The sequence below is a fragment of the Elaeis guineensis genome, chromosome 1 (genome assembly GCF_000442705.2).
Source record: "Elaeis guineensis isolate ETL-2024a chromosome 1, EG11, whole genome shotgun sequence".
Taxonomy (NCBI): domain Eukaryota; kingdom Viridiplantae; phylum Streptophyta; class Magnoliopsida; order Arecales; family Arecaceae; genus Elaeis; species Elaeis guineensis.
In genome coordinates this window covers 91,539,798-91,566,826 of record NC_025993.2, presented here as the reverse complement: position 1 = coordinate 91,566,826, position 27,029 = coordinate 91,539,798, and the positions used below count along the sequence as shown (strand labels likewise).

General features: G+C 38.7%; 1 protein-coding gene and 1 pseudogene across 1 annotated transcript; both read left to right on the top strand.

Moving 5' to 3' along the window:
• The first annotated feature begins 5,401 nt into the window (after window positions 1-5,401).
• Window positions 5,402-6,348, top strand: LOC105038168 (uncharacterized; annotated as a pseudogene).
• Window positions 6,349-24,717: 18,369 nt separating this feature from the next.
• LOC105038154 (chaperone protein dnaJ 8, chloroplastic) lies at window positions 24,718-26,318 on the top strand. Its single transcript, XM_010913867.4, has 3 exons — window positions 24,718-25,044; window positions 25,475-25,543; window positions 25,883-26,318. The coding sequence occupies exons 1-3, from the start codon at window positions 24,823-24,825 to the stop codon at window positions 26,075-26,077; spliced, it is 486 nt and encodes a 161-aa protein (XP_010912169.2). The 5' UTR covers window positions 24,718-24,822; the 3' UTR covers window positions 26,078-26,318.
• Window positions 26,319-27,029: the final 711 nt, after the last annotated feature.

Genomic DNA, 27,029 nt, shown 5'->3' with positions numbered 1-27,029 from the left:
ATTGGAGGGGATGTGGGCAAAGAGCTAGGGTGTCGAGTGTTTATATAGAAGTTTGGCTTGGAAGAGACCTGAAATTTTGTGTGTCCTCTCGACGCATAATCACACGTCTTCCAGAGCGTGATGAGCGGTAGCTGATTTCGCTGATCGTAGACATCTCGCTCGTCCAATATTGTTGTGCGCCCGCTCAATGCTCTCTTGAAAACGTGTGACACACTTCAGGAGAAGACCGGCCGAGTCGCTTCGTGGGCCACAATATAGCGATCCAAACGAGAGTTGCGCCCCAAATTTGGCCCGAGTTGCTATCAGTGGCCTCTAAATTTTGCGTAACGAGTCTTTACGCGGACCGGTTTGGTGTCATTAGAGTTTTCTGGTTTTTGATATACCTAAGCTTTTGGAACTCAAAATAACTTTCAAGTTTCTGAGCTAATCCTTATTATTAGATCTGCTTAGTCGAATGATTTCTAGAATTGGGTAAGATGATTGGAGGTAGACATTTCTTAATAGAGAGAAGAAGATTCTAATTAAATTTTTGTAATTGATTTATTTATTTTATTTTTAAAATTTTATTTTTAAAAATAAACTACCTCCCACTATTTCTGTGAATCCCTACACTCCTCGGGTAGGAAAACGAGAACCCCTTTGCGAGTTAGGGTTCTTAGTGGGTATTATGGTCCTATCGATTGGCATGCTATCTCACCTAACAATTTATAGAAAACATGTCAATCAATAGATGAACAACTTTTGTCCAATGCTTCTCAAGCAAATTACAGTAGACCTGCTCTCTAGGTCCTGAAACCTCATCTGACAGTTATTGATCTCATTTTTTAGTTAAGTTAGACTCTCCGTTGAGCATGAGTGAAGCCGTCATTGGGATCCTCACCTGACAATTATTGGGCCCAACCCCATCTTCACTCCTCAGCATCTCATGCCAATAGAGTGGTTGCTTCTTTCCTGATACAATTGAACCACTATGATCAATCAAGAACAATCAACATTAGAAAGGGCACGGCACTCTACAATGGTAGAAGACCCTACGACTTAATATTAATAAGGAGATTTTTAATTTAAGTTTCTTTTAATTTACATCTCATGCAAATCTTTAATTGATTAGGGCATAAGCTGAGCTTAATCACCAGGCACCCAAATCTAAACTGATCACTGTTGGCCAGGTAAGTAAGAGATTGATGGGAGGCTCCCCACTATCAGTGGCAACAGTCCTAATTAAATAACCATTGCTTAATGAGTTGCCTTAGACACCAATAGGTCCTGACCAATTTCAATTGGGTTAACCTAAGTGATCGAGGCTCGAGCCACTGAGCCAAGATCATATTATGGATCATTGATTTAGCACACATGCATGTTAATCGATTTGATCCTACAACTATTATTTTGATCTTGAGCAGACTTGACCTAATCACAATCAACTCTTTGATTCGATTCGATCAATTGCCCATCTCGATGGAGCCTAACATGTGCCAATCGAAAATCCTAAGGACTGTAATCAGATTACAGATCCAATCTAGTCTACCCATGAATCCAAATCACAGAATTTTTAGATCTTGAAACAAAATTTCAAATCTGAAATAAATTTTAGATTTGAACGAAACATCACAAATCATCTTTAGATCTGAAACTAATTTCAGATCTGAAGCAAATATGATTTATTTCAGATCTGAAATAATTTTAGATCTAAAATAACAACATATTCATATTGCATATGATACAGAAATTTCAGATCTTGCAAGTTTCAATGATTAACATCATTCTAGGACAACCATACAATATAACTGATTTATGTTAGGGCAACCTTATGTCATGACCTTATAACAGTATAACTGTTACTTGGGGCTAGCAGTAGGATTTGCATATCATGCTTGCATTTTGGCTCAAGCTTCAGCAGACTACAATCTAATGGTCTAGAGTTCACATCACATCTTGGCAGTATTCGTGTATTTCTATTGATGAAATGATGTCAAGAATACTACTTGATAGTTATAGGAACAGCTATGATTAATGTATCAATTCTTTATATGTTATCTACTATTTTAAGTTTCTAGTTAGCCAATCTATTAACATTATAACTTTTCTAAAAAATTTGTAGACATTATAGTATTTACATATGATGCTTGATTTTTATTATTTTCAAGTAGTATTAATAAAATTTACTTTCTTACTAAAATGCACATGACATATCTTCATCAAAAGTACCATTAAATAGTTCTATATAACCTTGTTTATAAAAATGTGTTTCTTTTTTCACAAAAATATTGTAGGAGATATAACAGCAAAAATCAAGTTTGGAGCTTTCATTGATTAGGTATAACTGTAGAATATTTCAAACCAGAACATATTTAACTCCAACAAGTCAAGTAGGCATAGGCAGTCAGTATTTGTTGGATGACAATATACAAGGTGTAAATATTGACATTGTTGTGGCTTGATTTAATTAACAAAACTCAAGAAACATTAGGAGAGCAGTCTGCAAGTTGTAAGAAGAGTCGAACTGTGGTTCTCATGTATTTGTTTGTGGCATAACTGCTAAATAGTTACTTTGCAACTTTGGTTGGCAAACTTCTCTCCAGTGCTTCTCTTATTTTAAAACAAAAAAAGGTTTAAGCAAGATGTATGTATAGAATCAGCTTATTGTTGATCAAAACAATCATCAGATATAATTAGTTAAAATATCTCAATAAGAATATTGGAATAGCGTGGTTTCATGCATATATTTTAAAAATTTTTAGATTTAATTACAGTAAAATAAAAAAAATTAGATTAAAATTATTTTAATCTAGACATATATCAGATATAATCTATAAATCAACTATCATAGATCTATGAACATGAAACATTCAGTCTGAAAATTTTGATTATAAGAAACATAAACATAAACAGGAGATCTGATCTCCATACCTTTGTGCGGATCGATGAACACCGTAGCTGATGATTATGGTACACTCCAAGATCCTTGATCAACCGCATACACATCCAGCCTCTGAATATCCACACAAGGCCCTCAAATCCGATCGAAGGCCTACATCTTTATCGGGGTGCTAGCTCTCTTACAGAAGACACCTCTTGATGGTTGATATTGTTGATCTCCATCAATCTCTCAAACTCTCTAAGGAAGATGGAGTAGAGGAGGAAGAGGAGGAGAAGATGAGAAAGAAGAATTACAAGGAGACCCTCTCCTTTTCTTCCTAGAACCCACACATGAGATCCCTACGCTAAAGATCTAGAGAAGAACTCTTTCTTCTCTTTTCTTCCACATACAAGAGAACCTTTTCTCTTCTTTTTCATACCTCCCAAGAGAAACTTTTCCTCTCTCAAATCCACACTCACTAGGAAGACTCTTCTTCCTTTCTCATGCCCATGAGGAAGACTTTCTTCCACTCCTTTTCTCATGCCAAGATCTGAATTTCATATTTCTCATGTTGAAAAGCCTCTTCTCAAAAACCCTCTCCAAAACCCATGGCAAGATGAACTATTTCTCTCTTTTTCTCATGCCAAGAGAGAGACAAAAATTGAATTTTTGTCACATTAAAAACCCTTTTTTAAAGTGACGTGGATAGGGTTTAAGGAAGAGTTTGTGGGGCATCCAACTCTTGGATGCCTCCCCTCTTTTTGCGTGGATGAGGGCGTGAATGTTTTTCACGCAAACTCCTCTTGGGCATTGGTTATTTTGCGCAAAAATAAGCATGTGGCCTGGCTTATATGGGGCACTAGGGAAAGGATAGAGTCTTAGTCAAATTGGGCTCTTATTTGGTGCCTCATTCAAACCCTAATCAATCCTAATCTAATCAGGAGTTGATTGGATCCAAAGAGAATGAAATCCTAACCTAATTAGGAATCCAAACTCTCTAGATTAAATCCTAATCTCATTAGGAATTAGATGGCACCCAAATCCAAATCAAATAAAGATTTGATCTCCCTTGCAATTAGGTTATCTCATAATCCAATTAGACTTGATCTAATCAAATCCAAATATAGTCAAATTGAATCCAATTCAATTAGACTTGATCCTAGCCCAATTGCTCAATTAAATTGAGCCAATTAGTAATAAAATTGTTAATTAATGCTTCTACAACTTACTAACACTTAGTAAGTTTAATAATTGCAATAATTACATTGGATCAATTATCAATTATATTAACAATTAAATCTCTCTGTGATTCATAATCACAGATCAACCATTTGATTGAACAAAGACCTCTTTTATGTGTGACTTTATAAGTTCTATTCTGTCTGGTAGTGAGATATATTGTAATCCCTTTCACAATATCATTGAAACTTCTTTCGATGGATTGGAACAATTCCAACTCTGTCCATCAGAGGTCATTGATCATCAAGACGACGCTGGACGAGTCTCACAATCCACCAGTGACACTTGCAGTATGTAATGGTAACTCAGCAGAATGAAATATTGAATCTCTAGATACAGTTACCATGTGATTCTGTCTTTTTATCATGAGTTCTGACAAGACGAAGATCATGAATAACTCGTCAAACCACATCACTTGTCATATATAATATTCAATCGATTCAAGTTCATAAGTAAAATCCTATGGAAACTATTTTTCATCATTCACTCTGCCATGGTCATGATCTTCTGAACTCAGTCTCATGAATAGCATAGGACTACTCTTTATCTATCAAGTTTGATAGATCCCATCTAGATGCATACCTACTCCTACAATGAACCTACTGCAGCCAACATATACCTCAAAGCTCCACATGGCTAGGAGATCGAGTTATGATGCCATCAAACTATAGCAGCCCTATTATGAATGATCGAGGCACCACAGATCTAAGGACTACTCACATCACTGCAGCATAAACTATGTCACTGATAAGTAGATAAACATCCATGTGACTACTCATATTGGTCATGCTCGATATCACTGTTCTCTAATAATCACTTGCACTCTTACTCCAGTACCCCCATACTGTAGACTCGAGACTCATCTATCCAAAGAAAAGTGATTTGTGCACCAATCTCACCAGATCAATCATCGTCTTCATGATGATCCATCGACTGGGAGCATTTAGGAATTACTCACCAATGACATATGTCTCAAATTTTCAACTCTTGAGAACATGTGTGTCATCATCTTATTAATTTCTAGAACGATTCATGGACACGTGACTCTATGTGAATGAAGAATTAACCCTACTTATTTTATTCAATTACAAAACTATGCCACTAGAAAGGTTACATGTGTCGGCCAATTTAGCTTCTAGGACATATATTTAACAAAGAATATATTCTAAATTAGTGAATAAAGACAATCTATCATTTCTATGTTTAACTTTGTAATATTGTTTTGTTAGAATCCCATTCAGAGGCAATTTATTGCCAGCTGAATGTATATCTGTCAATCTAGTACTGAAATCCAAATGAGTCATGATCGTCCAGGTTTGAAACAATAAAAAAGAGAAGTTATTATTTAGTTTAATATGTGAAGACTATAGGATTTAACTAACATAAATTTGTTTCTTTTGATTTACCATTTTTTAATTTCTGCATTTGATATTTCATCCGCGAAGTAGTATTTTGTCTTGCATTCCTCTTGCAGGTTAAGCCATCAGAGCAGAAGCTTTCTGGAACCAAAAGAAAAGCAGCGACAAATGCAGGAGCAGGCAAAATCCGAAAGCCCCGGAAGGACTGGAGCTGTGCTCTGTGTCAAGTGACTGCGACCGGTGAGGAGCGTTTGAATGAACACCTCCAAGGCAAGAAGCACAAGGCCAATCTACTAAAGCTCGAGGTCAGCAAAACAGGGCCCAAGAACACTGGCACAACAGCTTTTAAGCCCAAGACAACTGTTGCTACCAAAGAAGATGCATCTACTGATGGTCCTAAGACTTTGAAAATGCAAGTAGATGGGAAAATGCACGAGGTACTGCAGAAAAAGAAATTTCTGTTGTGCAAACTCTGCAATGTGAAGTGCAACAGCACCCTAGCAATGGCTTCTCACCTCAGTGGTAAGAGACACATATCTTGGATGGGGTTATCAAAGAACAATCAGAAACCACTGAAGGTCAATGTGACAAACTCCAAAGAGAAAGTAGAGAAGATTTGACAACCGAGGCTGCTAAGAAAGATGATGTGGAGAAGGAAGAGAAAGATGCTGCGAAGGAGGCAGGTGTGGAGAACGATGATGTGGAGAAGGAAGAGAAAGATGCTGCAGAGGGAGGAGCCATGGAGAAAGATGATATGGAGAACAAAGAGATGCTGTGAATGAGGGAGAAAAACAGTAGAGAAGTAATGGAAGGGTTGGGTTAATGTTGCAGTACTTGAAGGAATTGGGTAGAGTAAGAAAAAGTGCATGCACAGTTTGAAATGCTGCTCAAACTGCCGGATAGGGGGGTAATTATGAGTTTTTACATTTCTACTTGTCTAAGTTATGTAGAATGACAGTTTTGGATCATAAACTCTGGTGAATGACTTGCTTGCCAGTTGCTGGTGAATCACTTCTTCCTAGCTTTTTGACTCGGTATTAGTTGATGTTAGGTTGATGGTCATGAAAATTATGCTTAATTATTCCTTGGATGGTTTTTTCGGTCTCGAGTTTGTGTGCTTTATGTTTTATTGCGTAAAACAGTAGCAAGTCACCTTATAATTTATTGATAAATTAAATGAGACGAGCGGCATGCAAGAAAAAGATTATTTTATCAAAATAATATTTTTTAAAAAATAATTTATCAAAATAATATTTTTTCTAAACTATGTATCAAAATATTATCAAAACAAAGCCGTCCTACGATAGAGCGACTTTCAGTACTGACTCAGCACTCTTAGAGCCAGCTTGGATAGCGACGACATAAAGTCGTCATATGGTAGGGCGACTTTTTGGGTCGCTCTGTCACAAAGCAACTATATGAGTCGCCTTATAATAAAGCGACTTTGAAATTCTCTACCATGTCATCCTAGTAAAGGGTTATTCCATGGGTCGTTTTTTTTAGGACAGCAAAAATAGGCTTTCTATTTTAGGCCTATGGAACAGCAGAGGTTACCCCATGAGTTATCCCCTAGCAAAATGATCAGTCTATAGATCGTCTCTTTTTGTGTGCTAACCCAAAACTCAGCATGCCATCATCCGTCTCAAAAAATGATGACCTAAGAGTTGCCCCCATTCACCCAAAATGGATTTCCTTCAACGTTTAGGTTTCGAAACTTCCAAAATTGCCTCCCAATGATCCAAAGTCATCTTGAATAAACTTGGGACTTCCAAACAATATCATTTTCACCTCCAACTTGCTGAATTTACAACTTTAGCCTTCTCCACACATCTTTATCATTTCAAAAATTCTTGAATCTCCTAAGATATGCACTTAAATTTTTTTAAAAATAAAAATCAATAGTACTCCTCTCAAATATTTTGTATCTATCAAAATTAATTCTTAAGGTAACAATATTAGTCTAATACCATAAATGAATCATATATAAATAACATAACTGCTTAATAAATGCTCAATTTACTTAAAGTAGTTTTTGATGTTGTAGTGAATCTCTGTATTCCTCCTTTATTTCTGTCAGAAGAAAATTGAGCATGCGGTAGATATCAGAATCCATCTAAGTTCATATATGCCATCTGAAAAATCTAATTATATAATTAACTTTGCAGGATCTCTTAGAGATGGTAGATAATCTCAAACTCCAACCATATAATCTGTATCAAGCTCAAAAATGATTTTTTATGGAACCAACAAAACTTTAGCATGTGCATTCAGATAAGAAAAATTTGTAACATTAATTTCAAACTAATGTAAACCAACAAAATTTATTAACAAAAAAAATATGTACAACTATTATAACTATCGAGATGTGTATATACAAAGGTACTGGGCCTCCTCCGCATCCGTCTCTCGTAGATGCGTGTCATCTTTGGCCGCTACCATGATCGCTCAGGCACAGTATCAATCGATGGGGAGAGAGGTGCTGTCATGCTCGGCCTATTAACATGTACTTGACATCTATCTCAAACAATCCTCAGTCTATCCCTGCCTCTGACCCTCCAATGTATATGATCAACATCCTGCTCATCGAGTCACTGTGATTTATCTCCCGACTCATTCATTCTTTGCGACATAGATGCATCATCTACAGAGAGGTCAAAGTTCGAGAAGCCAGGATATGAGATGTGTTAGGCATATGATGAGGTACTCAAATTATCCATTGATGACACAGTACTGAGTCATCTATCTTCAGAGATAACTCATATAGTATTGACAAGACCATCCATGACATTGACAAATGCTCGATCTTTGCACCCAACAGTGACCGAATGAAAGCCACTGCTTGTCTGGTAGTATAGCGATGTGATCCTCTGAAACTGTCACTATCAAAGAAATAAATAAATATTATTCATAAGTATAACAAGAATAATATAACAAAATAAGATAAAAAATAAAATATACTTTTCATAAAATCCATCATGTTGTCCGAAGGATGGAACCTTATCTCTGGCCACTCACTCATCAATGGCGATGTGAATCGCCTAGTGAAGGTCCTATACCACTCCAAATATGGATCATAATAATTCATAGTGGGGAGCATAGGTGGACCAGCCACAATCAAATCCTCCGATCACTCTTATGCATCAATATACTTTCAATGCTCTCGAACCCAATCATGATGATACCATCCTCATCAATCTAGACTATGGAGGCCATCACGAGTGTCTTATGGTGGGGGGATGCCCTGATGCATACTAAATTATCGCATCACATGCTTCGGACAATAGATTTTTATGATGTCACAGAAAATTAGAGGTGCGCGTGTCCTCCATACATGCTGATCTGATCGGCATACCTCAAGCCATGCGGTCAAGATCTCTGATGTGTAAGGCACCTACACCATCTGATCATTGCGTTGCTGGTCAAACTGATCCCTATAGTATATGACTGTGTGCAGCATCGGATTGCTCGCACTAGTAAGTTGAGTCCTTCATCTGTCGAAAATAAAGTCAATATGTTATTGTGTGAAAATATGCAGTCATGTATCATAAATAAATCAATACTATTGATTACATACCTGCACCCCAGTGGATCAGCCTGATCATGCTGTATCTCGCCAAATGGGTCCTTAAAACCAGCATCATTCTCATCTAACGGGTCATGTCCTATTGCATCACCTTTTGGTGCCTGCTGATGGGCTTCTACTGTGAGGAGCACCCTTTCTGGCCGTCCGATGTGTAAATGCTCCCATATCCAAAACTATAGCAACACCAATGACCCAACTATCTCACGTGCATCTGGTCTGATGGTCCTATAGAGCTCACGATATAAGAAGGTTAAAGTAGCACTATCCTAACTCAACTACCCACATGCATGGAGATCACGTAGAAAGGATAAGTACAACAACTGTATGTAGGATCAAATTTATTAATGAATAGATGATCACCAATAAGACACAAAATGAATGCTCAAGCATGTCTCTACACAATCTCATCATCCACATCATCTGGTAAGTGGTGGAACATGTCGCGAAGCCAGTAAAATCTCAGTGAAGACCCTGACAACATCGTCTCTAGTGGTGTAATCCCAAACAATTTCTCACAGAGGTCCGACCGGATAATCTATGCAGTACCGATGATGGCATGCCCATAGATCCATAATCCGAGTAGAATAGTAACATCCTACAATGTGATCGTCATTGCTCCGATGTGGATATGCAAAATGTGAGTTTCTTGATGCCATCGCTCTACCATAGCTGAGATGAAGGCTCAGTCCCGTTGTATATCACATACTCTAAATACTCCATAAAAATCAGCGATATGAAGATACTCCTGCAATCACTCGCATGGCCGCCAAGCATGCATGACGGTCGAGCCTCTATGTCTACAGTGTAAGAGGCCCATGTCCTCTCCAAAATATATACGATTAATGTGATGTTGGATCTGGAGATACAGCATGGTAGGGTCTGTCAATCTCGAATGCATGTCAGAGTTTGAACCATGTCTGAGACACAAAATGAAAAGACAATCTTACGACCAAGAAATATCAAAAAAGATAAGAAACATTAACAACAGGATAATTTTATTAATTTTTTCAAACATTTAAATGACATGATTACATAACCAAAATACTTTAAAAGAAATACAAATAATACATAAAGACAGTCTACATAATATGATAAATAGATAAATCAGTGCTGTTGGGGGCATCTGCGCTGGTTGTGCCCTATCTCCTTGCACGGTCCACACCGTACAATATTTTGACTTTCCATTGCATGCATGTCATTTTGGAACCTCCTCAATTGTGGATGTCCCTTTCCATGTCGTCTTATGAATGAATGTAGTATGAGTCTAGGTGTAGTCCACTCGGACTAATAATGAGGACTCTCTGGAGGATAGAAGATAGGTGTATATAACTACTCATAATGTGCAATAGTATAACAGTCATCAATGAATTGTTTCTAGTCTAAATTCTTACTGGCACATACAGCGAACAAATAGGAGCACAAGTAGTGCAGTAACTATCATTTTCGACATGTACATGGCACACCCCTAAGTCGACTATCTGTGAATAATCAGATTCGTCAGAGCTATATTACCTTCGTCCCAATTGAATCTCATACAAATCCAGTTGGTTATTATACTTAATCACACCATGCTCCCTGGATTTTAGCTGGCATCTATTTAGCTTTCGTCTAATCTGATCGGTGAACATCCTACCGGCCTCCTTTCTCTATGCTGCTATTGCACATTTGATGTTAAACCACTTTGACAAGCATTTAAAGGAAAGACGAATAAGAGCAGTAATGGACAATGAGCGAGCCCTTCAATACCTTATTGAAACTTTCAAATAGATTTGTATTTATTATTCTGTACCTACATCCACCCATGTCATGCACCAGCAATCATTTATTCGGATCGTCAAGTGGATATGTTTTAAGATATTGAAAATAATTGGGCCATATTCTCTCAACGTGTTACATGCTTCGATCGAACTTTCAGGACTGATTTGCTTTACAGTTTGGTAGAAATAAGCCAAAAATGCCACATCATAGAATCAACCATTTTGGTTTGCCTCAATATATCTAGGGCATAATCTATGATACCCATATCGCATTGTTCATCCAACAGATTCATCGAAAACAGCAGCTAATATTTTTTTATGTCGATATGAGATTATGTTGATCCCCATATGGTCACGTGCCACATAATGGTGCAAACACCATAAAAATATGACCAACTACTATGGCTCTCATCTTCACAAATGATAAATGTCAAAGGATAGACACTTTCATTTTCATCCCTCTCCACTGCTATATGAGAGTATTTTTATATCGATCGTATAGATGTATTGTGTTGATACTAATCTATGGACGACAGAATCAGAATCCCTAAATGCATGGATTGAATGCCCAAAAAAATCAGTGGAACACCTCTATATTCGGCTCTATCGTAGAAATTTTTGTAAAATCTCTCCGGTTCCCTCATTGGCATGACAAACTACAGCTAGCTAAGGACCTAATCTGTTCAAGACTCCATCCAATCTCCAAACAGCTCGCTAATAACAAGTTGTTTAGCTATCCATATCTTTCTATATGATGTCTCACACTGTCATGCATCACATGCATAAACTTGATAGGTTGATATGGATATGGATATCTCTGTCCTAACTGATTCTCAAATGATATTAGCAATCATGCATGCATCAAGCTGTGAATAATCTCGTATCACATCTACATTTAAGTATGTGTGTGGCCCTTTATATATCGTAATCTCCCATCACTGCATCTTTGTTCGACAGTATATACTAAAATGCCAGCTGTAAGTATTAGACTGTTTACACACAACACTCTATTTAATCCTATCTGACTCAATGACTTTGAAAATATGGTGGGTGTGAATGGCAACCTTTTTCATAGTGCATTGGACCTGCTCTATTGAAAAATCATTCCCTTTCTTAACTCTTCATGCCCACCAAAGAATGGATGTTCTGGCAACACTCCACGGGATGTGGCCTCATCGTCGTTGGACGTATCAACTAGCCCAAATTCAGAAATAAGGGATACCTCGTGTGGTGGGACATCCTCTTCCGCACTGGACTCCCCACTATCACTGCCATCAGACTCTGCATCATCATTCTCATCTTCGTCATCAGTAGGATTAGGATCATAACTAACAATGATTTCATTTTTGAATAAAGTTACATCAACCACTGGGGTTCCCAATCCTCTAACCCAGGTATGGCATGCATGTGGCTGATTAGTGGTACAGGATCATTACATTCGTGCTCTACATACTCCATGATAGCTGTCGCATAACTATGACCAGCCTCCACATCATCAAATACGGCGTTACTCCAATATTGATATGCAGCCTCTGCCCCTACCATGTACTGAGGACTATCAGTTACAGATGCTGCTGGTCTATCAACCGTATATGCAAGGGTGCCTCCATACTCATACCCAACTTCATCGGCTATTGAAGATGCATCAAGTAGAGATCTCCCCATGCCTGACTGTGCAAATAGAGCAGATATAGACTGAGACACTCACATACTGTTCACCCCATCTGAAACTCCTACTGCAACTGGATCGATAAAAATTTCAACTGTCAGAAAAATCTCCTGTGATGGGATGCCCAAGATGGTGTACGTGTTTTGATTATCTTCGATACGTACAGTCAAATATTATCCAACAGTATGAATTGAAAATCTACATACTAAAAAAATTTTATAGTGATTAGGGTTCCATCCAGTGACAGCATAGCAAACCCATACAAGTTCTTGATACATTGCATTACATCCACCATGGTCATTCGGGTCCTTCCACTATTATAATTAGCATCATGTCCCATCCCAATGGAAGATAACAATGACTAGTCTTGGATTCATTTTTCGAAAATTGTTGTGAGGAGTAATTGCATAAACATATGAACATATGTTTACTAGGAGGAAGTACTTAATATCAATATCATGATTGGGATCAAATTCTCTACACATGTTGAATAAAAGAACAGGCTAAGATTTTCAAAATAACCAAAACCAATTATTGAGTCACTAAGTTTGAAAGGCAGACCTAGTACAAGTCTCATACCACAGATTTTCAAAAACCTAGGGCAAGTCTCACACCATGGATTTGGTATCATTCATATTATCATGAGAGCAGAATCCATAATTTGCAATTTTTTGTTGACAAAGAAGAATCCTTTCGATAAAAAATCTCCAAACCCTAAAACTATATCATGCTTCTAGCAAGATTAAGCTCTCAAAACCTCAAGGAACCAACTCACACCAAATGCCTTGAGAGAAAACCCCAATAGGAACCTAATAAACCCCTCCGATCTCTCTCGGGAGCTCTCCTTCCCCACATATCTCTAAAAAAGGATGAAAAAAAAAGAATAAGAAGTGAAAAGAACAAAATAAATGATCAATCTATGTGGACTAATCAACCGATGGAGAAGAGTTGAGGAAGCCCGCCCACGGACGGGAGATGGGGGAGCTGAGGGAGAGGAAAAGTGATAGAGAGAGAGGGAGAGATCGAGCACCCTTCTGCCCGTACGAGAGAAAGAACGAGGAGCTGAGACTCAGCCGCAGGGTTTTAAAGTTGCAGGGTTTCAACGTGGAGAAAGAAGAGAGCGAGGGGTTTTAAGAAATGATGTTCTCGGGTTTTAGGGGCTCAGGTTGTCTCAGTGAATCGCCCTACCATAGGGCGCCTATGGTAAGGCGATGCATAAAGTCGCCTTATAGTAGGACGACTTATATAGTCATCCTATTATAGAGCAACTTTGTACTGGCCACACTATCCCTCCATGTCCCTCCAGCTAGCGTTGATAAGGCGACTTTGTCTACAGACAGTAATTCCGTAAATAGTTTGGAAAGAGTATTATTTTGATAATTTATTTTTAAAATGGGGGTTATTTTGGTAGAAAAGCCTAAAAAAAAGAGAAGACGATTTTTTTTTTTAAATTTGGCTTTGTCCCGACTGAAGATCGGCATATATACACATACATAGGTGTTGCATACATGTAAAAATAGCAATCTCCATCACAAATCCAGAATTCTCAAAGTTGATGCAGAAAAATGCTTAGAGTGTTGATGGGATTTAAGGAGGTGTTTAGTTGGAGGGAGTTGGGGTTTGAAATCAAAATGGAAATAGTCCAACTATTTGGTTGGGAAGAGTTTCATTCCGATCGACTCTAATTTTGGGGTAGAATGAGAATGCTCAATCTACCTAAAACTCAATCCCCACCCTCTCTTAATTCAAATTTTCATTCCGATTCCATCACAAACCAAATGCTTCAAGGAATTTTGGCCATTCTAATTTCGATTCCAATCCATTTGAATTTTCATTTCAATTTCGACCGCAAATCAAACACTTTCGAATTGTAGTCCTTCGATATCTTGCTATCCGGGGTCTCTCTTCATGGAGCCGAACAGGGATGGCAGCACAAGCTTAAACAAGACGGTTTTGATTGGTTTATTGGCCTGCCCAATCTCTGAAGAGCTGAATTAATTATTTATCATACACCGCAAGGGGACGCCAGGCTTAGGAAACCTACTGGAGCTCTTTAGGTTTCGTGGTGGCGTTTTCTGAGGGGTCTACCCATGGAGCCGAGTCACCTCTCCATCAAACACAACGTGACGCGGCGTTCATTGGTCTATTCTTAGCGGGAGGCAGGGGTCCATCGAACTGCTAGAAGGACACCCTTTCAAGAAAGAAAGGGTTACCAGAAGAGAGAAGCTTGGAAGTTTCCGTCACATAATAACGTGTTTGTTGGTTCCTCGGCACAATTATTAGTTTGATGAGCCTTCTGTGGATTGGTCTGATATACTCTAATATATAACTAGACATGCGGAATATCGTCTCCTATTTAGCTATTTGTTGCCTTGGCTGTGACACCATTTAGACAATAAAATAATTATATGTGTGAAACTTGCGATCCCTCAGCCTTGGGATTACGCTGCATCGCCATCTTTCCTCGCCTTTCTCTTTCCTTAATTAAACAGACTCCCGATCGACATTTTTATTTAAAAAATAATGATGGGGGACGATTAATCATTTCAACGAAATGCAATGTCTTAAAAAAAAAAAAAAAAAAAAAATCTAAAATTTGAAGTAACAACATTGAGCACTTAACATTGAGGAACGCAAGGACGCAGCTATGACCACTTAACATTGAGCACCATCACATGCTACCTAATTAAGTAACAACATTGAGCACATGCTACCTAATTAAGCCACGGATTCAAGATACAGGCGAAGAGTAATGGAACCATGGCAAGCCATTTAATATTTATTCTCATTTTTGAATGTAGTTTTTAACCTTTGATGCGAGCTACCATCTTGTGCGTTCTTTCGGATGGAGAGGTTGAAAAGTTAAAATGTTATGGACACATGAGCAGAAAGAATGAAAGGGACTGAGAGCATACATGGTTCATGAATTGGAATTGTAATTAGAATAGATTGGAATAGGAACCAGAATGATAATGTTTTTTTATGTGTTTGGTTCATGGATGACTTCTGAATGGAAATGGGGTTGAAATCCTAATGGAGAGTAGAGATTGGATTGAGGATTGAAGTATTTCCATATTCTTGGAATCATAATGGAAATGAAACCTCTCAAACCAAATAGCTAGAATAGAAATCGCTGATTCCATTCCCATTTCAGAGTTCGACTCCTCCAACGAAATATGCCCTGAATATACATGGAGAGAGGTGCGTATGAATAGATCACCGCCGCATTTTATTTTGTTTGGGACACACCGCTGCTGGGCTAGTTAAAATTTTAAGTGAAATTTCATGAGACCTCGAGCTAAATAGAAATGGTTATAACTAATAAAAAAGAAGAGAGATCTTGAAGTCGAGCCCCATCCGAATCCACCCCAAAGGAAGAGAAAAGGTGGCAGCATTTCAAATGTTCGCCTTCCTCTTGAATATCCGTTCTCAGAGCACTGCCTCGTTCTCCTCTCCCATGGCCACTGCCATTTCCAAAAAACCCCCTCTCCTGTCCCTTAATCACTCCCTATCTAATTATTAAATCTCTTTTTCCTTGCTTCTTGAATCAGACAAGGGAAAATCAGCGGAAAAGAAGTGATCCTCGAGGTCCATGATGGAGAAAATTGCATTGAGACCATATAATGGTTAGAAAACAGAGTAGAGGAATAGGTTTTATAAAATTCCTTTTGACGAGAATACATAACAACCCAGAACCTTATCTAAAAAAAACTAGTGTAAAGATTCCTTATCAAAAAAAAAACTAGTGTAAAGTATTATTTGGGTTTTGTTACTGTGGAACTTCAAGGTTAGACTCAGGTCGATAGGGCCCAAAATAAGCTGGGGTCAGTGATACTACCAAGGCTCTTGAGTTTGAACGCCAGCCTGCACAGAAGTTTACTTGCTAAAGTTTTTTTCGATAAAAAACTCTCTTATGCTCAAGTCAGTTAGAAATTAGAGAATAAAAAAAAAAAAAAAATGGGAGAAATAAAGATCGAGCTCTTGAGTGGATTCAAGCGGCCCTACCCGAAAATCCCTATCGTCCCTTTATAAGGCCAATATTAAGATGAGAAATCTAAAAATCAAACTCCTAAAGGCCAAGCTCCCAAAGGTTGAACTCCTAAGGCTAACATGAGAAAACCTAGATAAAAAGGTTGAGGTGATAAAATCGACCTAACAAGACTAAGGTGAAATGATTGATCTAAGAAAGCTCAGGTGAAGTGATGCGGGACAATCCTAAAAAGAAAATCAATCCTAATAATCAAGCTCTCTTCTGTTCGTCAACAACAAATCACGTCCGGCCAGGGGCTCATTATTCCCAGGACAGACAGTATAGTTGCCTATACTCTGCTCAGGAGGCGTGATTGATTGATACGAGACTAAAGCGAGATCAATCTAAATGATACAGACGAATGTCATTCGAGAGATCAGTAAACAATTAGTAATAGAAAATTTCATAAACAGATAGCAGAAATTAAACATGCTCACGAGTAGATGCAAAAAAAAGAAATAAGAATGGAACGAGAGAAAATAAAACATTAAACCCGTGAGAAAATCCATGAAGATGATAAGAATCCGGATCGTGGTAGTTAAGAAACTACTCTGATTAGGGCTCTTAATCTTTTAACCAAACAGATCTATCGATAAAGAACTAGGTCTTTACCAACATCGGATTAAAAAAAAAATAATCAAAGATCAACTGTTAAGGAACGAAGGTCCTTGATAGCATATGATCTGTAGAATAAGAAATCACTCCTTCTCTCAGCACGACAGATGAAAATTCTGGAGGAGACAGATCTTCTCTTGACGGAATAGGCTTGCGTGGGTAGATGGTGGAGTCGATCAGAGTCGCAGGAACACTGAATCTTAAGTAGAAGGAATAGGATAGAAAGTGGGCCTCACACCCTCCCCTTGTGGGGCGATTTTGGGTCTCACACCCTCTCCCTCTCGGAGCGATTAACACAAGTATTTGTGGAGTTTGTAAAAATCATTCATTGTTTTTTTTCATGAAAGATACAAGGATTTATATAGGACTCTAAGGGTCCTATTTGTTTAGGAATCTCTTATTTTTACAAGGAAGAAATCAACCCTCCACAAAAAAGTAAAGCATTATAATCTACCATAGGAAAGAAATCAGCCTTCAACAAAATAAGTAAGTAGCCAAGAACTCTTAAGGAATTCTAAGGAAGAAATGGAATTTCATGTGGGTGCTTGATGCTTGACACAACTTGGCATGAGCACGGCATATGCTGGCATGCATATTCTTCTCTTGGCATGTGGAGAGTGGTGGCTCCAAAGGTGACGTGGACAAATCCAAGTATGGCCCTATGGACCCAAAGCCAAATGCATTAAAATTTATTGACTGAAAATAAATAACTGAAGTAGAATCAATTTAATGAGGCTTCTTCAATCCAAATCGAACTTAAATTATGTTGCCGATTTTTGATGGCTCTGGTGTCCGCACCAATTCTCCCGAGGTGGGAAAAACTCGACCCTGTCGAGTGTGGGTCGATTTCGCTCTGGTGACGCTCAAGTAGATCGGGATCAATGCGTTGCAGCTCTTCTCGAGTGATCCAGGTATCTTCAGACTCCGGTCGACCTCGCCATCTGACCAGATATCGCTGATAGCCTCGACTCCGGGTGGAAAGGATCTGCTCATCCAAAATTCTCTCAATCTGATCGTGTTTTGCTGACATTTTGGCTGGTGGACACTCAGGGATAGGTTCGCTCTCAAAGGTTGGTTCAGGCTCAAATGGCTCACTAGGTATCCGAGTTGGTTTTTTATAGGCGACAAGATCTGTAATGTTAAAAGTAGAGCTAATTTCAAAATCAGAAGGTAGGTCCACAACATACGCATTTGATCCGATTTTCTTTATGATCTTAAACGGACCTGCTCCTCGGGCATGTAACTTCTTCACGGTTCCGGGAGGAAACCGTTCAGGCCTCAATCGAACCATCACATAGTCTCCCTCTGCAAACACTTGAACACGTCGATGAGAATCTGCATTCTGTTTATAAACTTTATTACTCATACTAATTTTTTTACTGACTCTTTATGCAGACTCTTGACATGCTGTGCAAATGACTCTGCAGATTCGGAAATCCTAGCATGCATGGGTAGTGGGATGAGGTCTATTGGTTTTCTAGGTTGATATCCATGAACTACTTCAAAAGGACTCATGCCAATGGACCTATTAACAGAGCTATTATATGCAAATTCGGCTCGGGGCAGCAAAAGATCCCAGTTACCCATATGTTCCCCAATCAAGCAACGCAAAAGATTTCCAAGACTCCTATTAACCACTTCGGTCTGACCGTCTGTTTGCGGATGATAGGCAGAAGAAAACTTTAGTTTTGTGCCTAAAAGATGCCATAGGGTTTTCCAAAAGTAACTCATAAATCTAACATCCCTATCAGAAACAATGGTTTTAGGCAATCCATGTAGTCTAACAATCTCATCAAAGTATATCCTTGCAACTTTCGACGCATCAGACGTTTGGCAACAGGGCAAGAAATGGGCCATTTTTGAAAATCTATCTACAACCACTAGAATAGAATCATGCTTCCTGGCTGTCCTAGGTAATCCCAAAACAAAATCCATACTAACATCTTGCCAAGGACAGTCTGGTATAGGTAAGGGTGTATATAAGCCGATGTTTTGTTTTCTCTGCTTGGCCACGGCACATGTTCTACATTGGGCAACAATTCGGGCGACATCTCTTTTCAAGCTTGGCCAAAAGAACTGGGCTTCTACCAACTCTATAGTTTTATTCCTACCAAAGTGTCCAGCTAATCCTCCAGCATGTAATTCCCAAACTAAAAAATTTCTCAAAGATGTACGGGGGATACACAGCCTAGTTTCTCTAAATAGGTAACCATCCTGAAGGGTATATTCACTACGTTCTCTAGATGGCCCCTTACGTAAAGCGGTAAGTATGTCACCAAAATCTGGACACTCCTCATAATTTTCTTTAATCTTATCAAAACCAACAACTTCTTTAGCAACAAGCATCCAAACTGGTGATCCTTCACTCATGATCGTCTCTAATTCTTTAGCACCTATCAGATTGAGGCTTTTCTTCTTAAGATTTTCTTTTGGTCCATCGTCTATCTTTCTATTAGTAGCCTTAGGTGGGGAAGGATTAATCGTGATCTTCTTACCCTGATGAGTAAAGCTGCAGGAGTTGGTACGGCCATAAATCGTAACATCATTGTCGAATAGCCAAGGCCGACCTAATATGATACTTCCGACTTCCATGGGTAAGACATCGCACCACACATGATCCTGATAGGAATGAAGCTGGATGGGCACACGACATCTAAATTTGATGGGAATAGAGGAGGAATCAATCCAAGACACACGGTATGGACTAGGATGATCTACAGGAGTTAATCCTAATCGCTTAACCGTGTCGGTGGAGATGGCGTTGATACAGCTACCGCTATCAATGATCACCTTACAAATTTTATCGCCAAATTTTATGAAGGTATGGAAAATAGAGGTCCTACGCCAGTCTTCACTTTCCTTAGTTTGGGCTAGTACATACCTAACGACTCCAAGCCTAAGGTCAGACTCAGGTGTGGCATAACCTAGGATGTCCTCAGTACTCTCAAATTGCTCGGCTAAATCTGGATCAGCTTCATAAACTTCCTCCTCAATATTTTCTAGAGTTTCTCCTTCTAATTCTTCTACGAATAATGATCGGTTGGGGCATTGTGCAGCAAAGTGACCGTAACCATGGCACTTGAAGCAATGAGATCGAGAACTACTTCCTTTTGATAACTCTCCTATAGCTCCTTTTTCTTTATCTTCTTTTCTCCCAATAGGATTTGTAAGTGGAGGTCTGTTACTAGGAGTTTGATTAATATTAGGTCTCGATCCAGAAGGGGTTACTCGGTTGAGTTCAGGACGATGGGGAGTCGAATATCTAGAAAATCTTTCAAAATCTAAGGCAAGTTGATAAGCTTGTTCCAACGTGGTTACCTCTCGCAGAAAGAGCTCACGCTGAATATCCTCTCGTAATCCAGCTCTAAATCGAGATAAGGTAACAACTCTATCTTCGGCTACTCCACATCTCATGAGGTATTCATCAAATCTCGTGATATACTCGGTGACTGATCTATTCCCTTGAGTAAGCCTCTGCCATTGATCTAAAAGTCTTTGTTGGTAAGAGGTGGGGAGGTACTTCTCTCTGAGTTTTTCTTTCATCTCATCCCAGGTTTCTATCGGATCTTGTCTTCTCTGATTGAGAAGACGCTCTACACTTTCCCAATAAAGTCGGGCTTGCCTCATCAATTTCATCCTAACAAATCTAACTCTCCTTGCTTCAGACATTTCATACCATCCAAAATAGTGGTCCATACCTGATTCCCAATCTAGGTACTCTCTCGGATCTAGACAACCATCAAAACTTGGGGCTTCGACTTTCACATTCCTAAGAATATGCTCATCTTGATCGAACTGGTTATGGTGCGGACGTGCCCCTATAGGTCGATCAAGTTCTAGATTCCTACCTCTTTGTCCTATAGGTAGTCGGAGAGACTCAGGTTCAGGTTGTTTCTGCCTAGCTTCTTCTAATACCACTATTCTCTCATCCATGGCTTTTATAAAATTTTTCATGTCATCAAACTTTTCAGTCAGAGCATTAATGATGGCTGCTATATTGGGATCCATATTGGTGTTGGGTGGGGAAGTAGGATGTTGGTACCAGGTACCTGATCTAGTGGTCATGCAACTCTAAGATGCAGAAATAAGGTGCAATAAAATTAAAATGCTTGAAAGTAAAGTACGAAATTTAGAGTGCGAAAATTTAACTTGCAAAAATTTAAATTGCTGAATTTAAACTAAAGCCCTAATCAACCTGGCTCTGATACCAAATTGATGCGGGACAATCCTAAAAAGAAAATCAATCCTAATAATCAAGCTCTCTTCTGTTCATCAACAACAAATCACGTCCGGCCAGGGGCTTATTATTCCCAGGACAGACAGTATAGTTGCCTATACTCTGCTCAGGAGGCGTGATTGATTGATACGAGACTAAAGCGAGATCAATCTAAATGATACAGACGAATGCCATTCGAGAGATCAGTAAACAATTAGTAATAGAAAATTTCATAAACAGATAGCAGAAATTAAACATGCTCACGAGTAGATGCAAAAAAAAGAAATAAGAATGGAACGAGAGAAAATAAAACATTAAACCCGTGAGAAAATCCATGAAGATGATAAGAATCCGGATCGTGGTAGTTAAGAAACTACTCTGATTAGGGCTCTTAATCTTTTAACCAAACAGATCCATCGATAAAGAACTAGGTCTTTACCAACATCGAATTAAAAAAAAAAAAATCAAAGATCAACTGTTAAGGAACGAAGGTCCTTGACAGCATATGATCTGTAGAATAAGAAATCACTCCTTCTCTCAGCACGACAGATGAAAATTCTGGAGGAGACAGATCTTCTCTTGACGGAATAGGCTTGCGTGGGTAGATGGTGGAGTCGATCAGAGTCGCAGGAACACTGAATCTTAAGTAGAAGGAATAGGATAGAAAGTGGGCCTCATACCCTCCCCTTGTGGGGCGATTTTGGGTCTCACACCCTCTCCCTCTCGGAGCGATTAACACAAGTATTTGTGGAGTTTGTAAAAATCATTCATTGTTTTTTTTCATGAAAGATACAAGGATTTATATAGGACTCTAAGGGTCCTATTTGTTTAGGAATCTCTTATTTTTACAAGGAAGAAATCAACCCTCCACAAAAAAGTAAAGCATTATAATCTACCATAGGAAAGAAATCAGCCTTCAACAAAATAAGTAAGTAGCCAAGAACTCTTAAGGAATTCTAAGGAAGAAATGGAATTTCATATGGGTGCTTGATGCTTGACACAACTTGGCATGAGCACGGCATATGCTGGCATGCATAATCTTCTCTTGGCATGTGGAGAGTGGTGGCTCCAAAGGTGACGTGGACAAATCCAAGTATGGCCCTATGGACCCAAAGCCAAATGCATTAAAATTTATTGACTGAAAATAAATAACTGAAGTAGAATCAATTTAATGAGGCTTCTTCGATCCAAATCGAACTTAAATTATGTTGCCGATTTTTGATGGCTCTGGTGTCCGCACCATGAAGGCAAAATAGAATCAAGTTGACAAGAATATAAAAATATTCTACAATTTAATCTTCATTTATATTTTCTCTTTACTGTTGTTATTCTAAAGTTTTTTTTTGACTTAGATACGAAGGGTTTGGCCAGAGCTAATTTTTTTTTCTTTCTGTATATAGATCAGCATCTCTTCATGAGTTGATCAGCACCCTCCAAGCCATTATAGTCGAGTAGGATTTAGCATCAACATGTTCTTTGGTCCTATATAACTATCCAAAATCTATCCAATATATAGCTGATATGAGACCGCATGTACGAATCCTGACATACTGCTTCCATTTAAATTCTAATATCCTTACTAAGCTAAAGATTCATATCTATTCAAGTCTAATCACAAGCACCATGATCATCTTGTGGTCAGTCCCAATAGATTCTTATTATAGTATCCTCTACTATATATAGACTATAGATTCAACCTATTTTGATACCATTTACAATAATTCGAGACTAATCCAAAAAAATTAGTTGAAAACTATTATTCGGATTTTTTAATTTTATATAAATATTTAAAATCTATTTAATACATAATTGATATGAGGTTAAATATATGTTTGCATGGGTTTTCAAAAAAAATATAAACAAATTGATGAATTAGAGGTATGGATCGTGATGTCAACTTTGATGCCTTCTTCTTTATTCTTCTCTCTCCCTTCTCTGCATCCTCGTCTTTATTCCTCTCTCTTTTGTCATTTGTTCTGCTCTTCCAATTGTCATGGCTCCCAAGATATTCTTTTTATCTTTCTAATTTATATTTTTTTATATTTTGTGATTAAACATAGAGTGGGTACTCGACACCATCGCTCGGCAACGACAACCTGAGGAGAAAGATGAAGACGGGCTGCTGCAGATTCCCCATGGTAGTGATGGAGGTGGGGGCATATGATGCAAAGGAGTCGGCAATGAAAGGATGGACAGAAATTTTTAGCGAGAGAATGACAGAGGGAAGGGCATACAAAGTAGATCTCTTCTCAAAAGTAGTGAGATATTATGCTCATTTATGGATGGCAGTTAATGATAAGGAGAGAGATAATATCGGATCACTCAATGAAGATTTGTATGAAACGCTGGCAAACTGAGGAGGAGGAAAAGTTTCTCTTCAGAATATCTTTTAATCTTTGTTTATTATTTATTAAACAGGAATCCATATCTCCTGCGATATATTTTGTCTCATATGCATAATTCATAGAATGATGTGTCCCTTGCGTGGAAGTAAAGCAGATGGATTCAAGAAATTCTTTCACGGCGTTTCCTATCAATAAATTATGCATGATTAGTTCCCTGACAGCTACGTCTCAACGAATCATATTTTTCAAATATTTAATTTTAACTAGGGTCGGATCTTATGAGAAGATGACGACAGGGGAAAGTTTGAAAGGTCATGGCCTACTACCAAAAAAAAGAAGGGCCATGGCCAAGAACTTGGAGACACGTAATACTTGATGCGAGGTCGATATTTTCGAAGATTTTTCCAAAAATATTAAAAATAATGCTACGCGAGGAACACGTGCTGGATAAAAACGGCATCCCCGAAAACCTGGTCGTTCTTATCCGCAACTAATCCATCCAGAATTTAAGGTCCGAATGTTATCCAAAGAAAAATAGAAACAGAATAAATGAGAAAAAAATAAAATTGAGAACAAATGATGAACTTACACGTGTGGAGACTGGCCTTTCAAATGACCTCCACGTGGCCATCAGAACCGGATATAATAGATCGACAAAAGTGGGGAAAAAAAAAAGATTAGGATTATTGTCTCCAAGTTCCAAATCTACGTGGAATAACGCTCAAGAACGGAGAATTTAAGACGGCAAAAACAGAATAACGCGTCCTTTCTTTCTTTCTTTTTTTTTTTTTTAACCCAAAACCAGACCTACCACTAAAACGCGGGGCCCTGCCCAACGTTTGGTGTAGACCGTGGGAGGTTGATGGATTCTAAAAGTAGGTGAATTTAGTTACTTTTGTTGCTGAAATAGAAAAAAAAGAAGGGGATAAGGACGAGCGTTTCGTCTGCACACGTGCCACGCAAGCGGTGGCTGGGTCCGGTCTTTTTGAGAACCCCCTCGCTTTCGCTCGCTCTTTAATATATAAACGAGACCGGGGACTCGGAGAGGGGCATCATCTTTCTGGCGAAGTGCGTTTCTGTGGCAACTCCACTCGCGGTGTACTTCGACTTGCTTTAGATTTCTCTCTCTATAGATCTGTCTTTGGGTGTTATGGCGATCTCGATGGGGACGACGGGATCGTTCGGGGCTTCGTCGTCGGCGAGTTGGGTGGGGAGGAGGACTTGGGGGGCGTTGAAGGGGAGGAGGAAGGGGGTTCGGTGCTCCGCCGCCGCTGCCGCCGGGAGCTTGAGGGAGCAGTACCGGACGCTGCGGATCGAGCCAGGTGCCTCCGAGGAGGAGGTCAGGAAGGCTTACCGGCACCTCGCTCTTCGGGTTCGTGTCCTTTTTTTTCCGCTTTTTTTTTTTTTTTTGGCTTCATCTGATTTTGTTAGTGATTTTTTAAGATTTTAATGAAATGACGACAATATTAATATACTAAAGGTTATCGATTGTCGGTGATTCTTAAAATTTAAGCTTTAGGAGGAAGAAAAAGGAATTGTGGTGGTTTTTGAAGTTAAAAAAAAAATCGAACGATTTCTTCTTCTAATTGGTCTTTGTTTCGATTTTTTTTTTTTTTTTTGTAAGGTGAGTTTACGGAAATGATGGATTTTTTTTTTTTTTGTTTATTTTTAAACTATATGATCTATTTGAGTTAGTTGCAAGTGAGGGGTAGGATGATATGAGTTTATTGAGTAGTTTGTGTTTAAATTTTTTCTTTGTTTGGTTTTTTTCCTAAAATAAATTAAATTATTTTTGTTCACAGTACCATCCAGACGTATGCAAAGGAAGCAATTGCGGCGTTCAGTTTCATCGGATCAACGAAGCCTATGATGTAAGTATTCTCCACCCTTCCCCCTTTGTCCCCCAAAATCCCTTGAGAAAATTCTTAAATTTTTCATATTGGTATTTTTTAAGAAAAAATGGCCACTACGGAAACATTTCGTCCAGATCGAATGCCCCTTTTTTTTCTTTCTCTGGGTCGAATTAGACTCATCAATTTTTAAACTTTTGGTAATGGTAGAACATAAAGAAAGTACTGCTTTGAGTGGGCGCCATAATTGGGTTTTTCTTCCACCGAATACGAAATCATTTCTAATCTTTTATATTTGGTTGCTATCTATAAATTTTATATTTATAAACTGTGACCATATTTGATTGGATTCCTCTTCAGATTGTGATGAGCTCCTTGAGGCAAGCCGAGGAGGAAAGGGAGCAATGGGAGACACAGGAATGGAGCGACGATGGCTGCGCCTACGAACCGATGAGGGGGATGTGTGACCCAAGCTGGGATTTGTGGGAGGAATGGATGGGGTGGGAGGGGGCTGGCATCAGGGACTACTCTTCCCATATCAACCCTTACATCTGAGCAATTACATCAAGCTATTCTTTTGAATGCTTTTTTACGAGGACAATGTACATGGTTCTCCTCTAAAATTCTCAGCGGTTGTGGGTGTATCTGTACATAATTTAGACTCTTCTTACCTTTTCCTAATTTTGGGGTGGGAAGGGTATATATTGTTTCAACCTTCTCTCTTTAGATGCAGTCATGCAGTTATGCTGCATGCATGTTGAAAAATGCAATGGTGATTTGTCATTGCTTTTCATCAGCTTTCTTTCTTAGTCTCGTGTTCTTGGTCCGGTCGGTGCCACATAAATAGTGTTTTGCTTATCCAATAAATCCAAAGGAAAATGTCCTAATCCTTTGCCTTAAAACTTGGATCAGAGCTTTGCCTATGGACAAGGTTTGGTTCGGGAACTAATTTGATCCAAATCTCTCTCTCTTTATAGTGGAGTCAAATGTCTGGATCCAACTCGGTCCACTAATAAACTGGATTGGGTTGGGTTGATAACTTCATTTGTCGGAGCCAGTAGAGAATGCTGCCAAAGGTGGGATTATTTTGGAAGGTGGGAAGCCACGTTGAAGTTTAGATTGGGGAGAAGATAAGAAAATGAATTTTGATCTATAATGCCCATTGTAAGCTCAAAATCCTGAACTCTTTGCGTCGTATCTTGTTTGCCGCTAAATGACTTTCCCCAAATTATTGGGTCAGATCAGGATCAAAGAAGTGTTTGGATCAGATCAGACATGGAAGGGAATATAACAGGTATATAGATGGTGAATTGAATAACATGGTACAAAGTGTTTGGAGATTAATCTGTGAGACTGTAAGTAGTTCCCTCCACAAGCAAAGTGATATCACTAACTACTTCTGAAAGAACTTTGGCAGAGTGCTTGTACCAACACACGCTGATGCATTCAGCAACATTTTACGTAACCCTAAAGAGAAAAATTATTACATTCTTTCCGAGATATCCCT

What these genes read in the sequence shown, in the direction of transcription:
- LOC105038154 (XM_010913867.4), top strand. Translation starts at nt 24,823, where the DNA reads ATGGCGATCTCGATGGGGACGACGGGATCGTTCGGGGCTTCGTCGTCG. An exon ending in ACCGGCACCTCGCTCTTCGG is followed by an intron (nt 25,045 to 25,474) that starts GTTCGTGTCCTT and finishes TTTTGTTCACAG; the next exon opens with TACCATCCAGACGTATGCAA. An exon ending in GGATCAACGAAGCCTATGAT is followed by an intron (nt 25,544 to 25,882) that starts GTAAGTATTCTC and finishes ATTCCTCTTCAG; the next exon opens with ATTGTGATGAGCTCCTTGAG.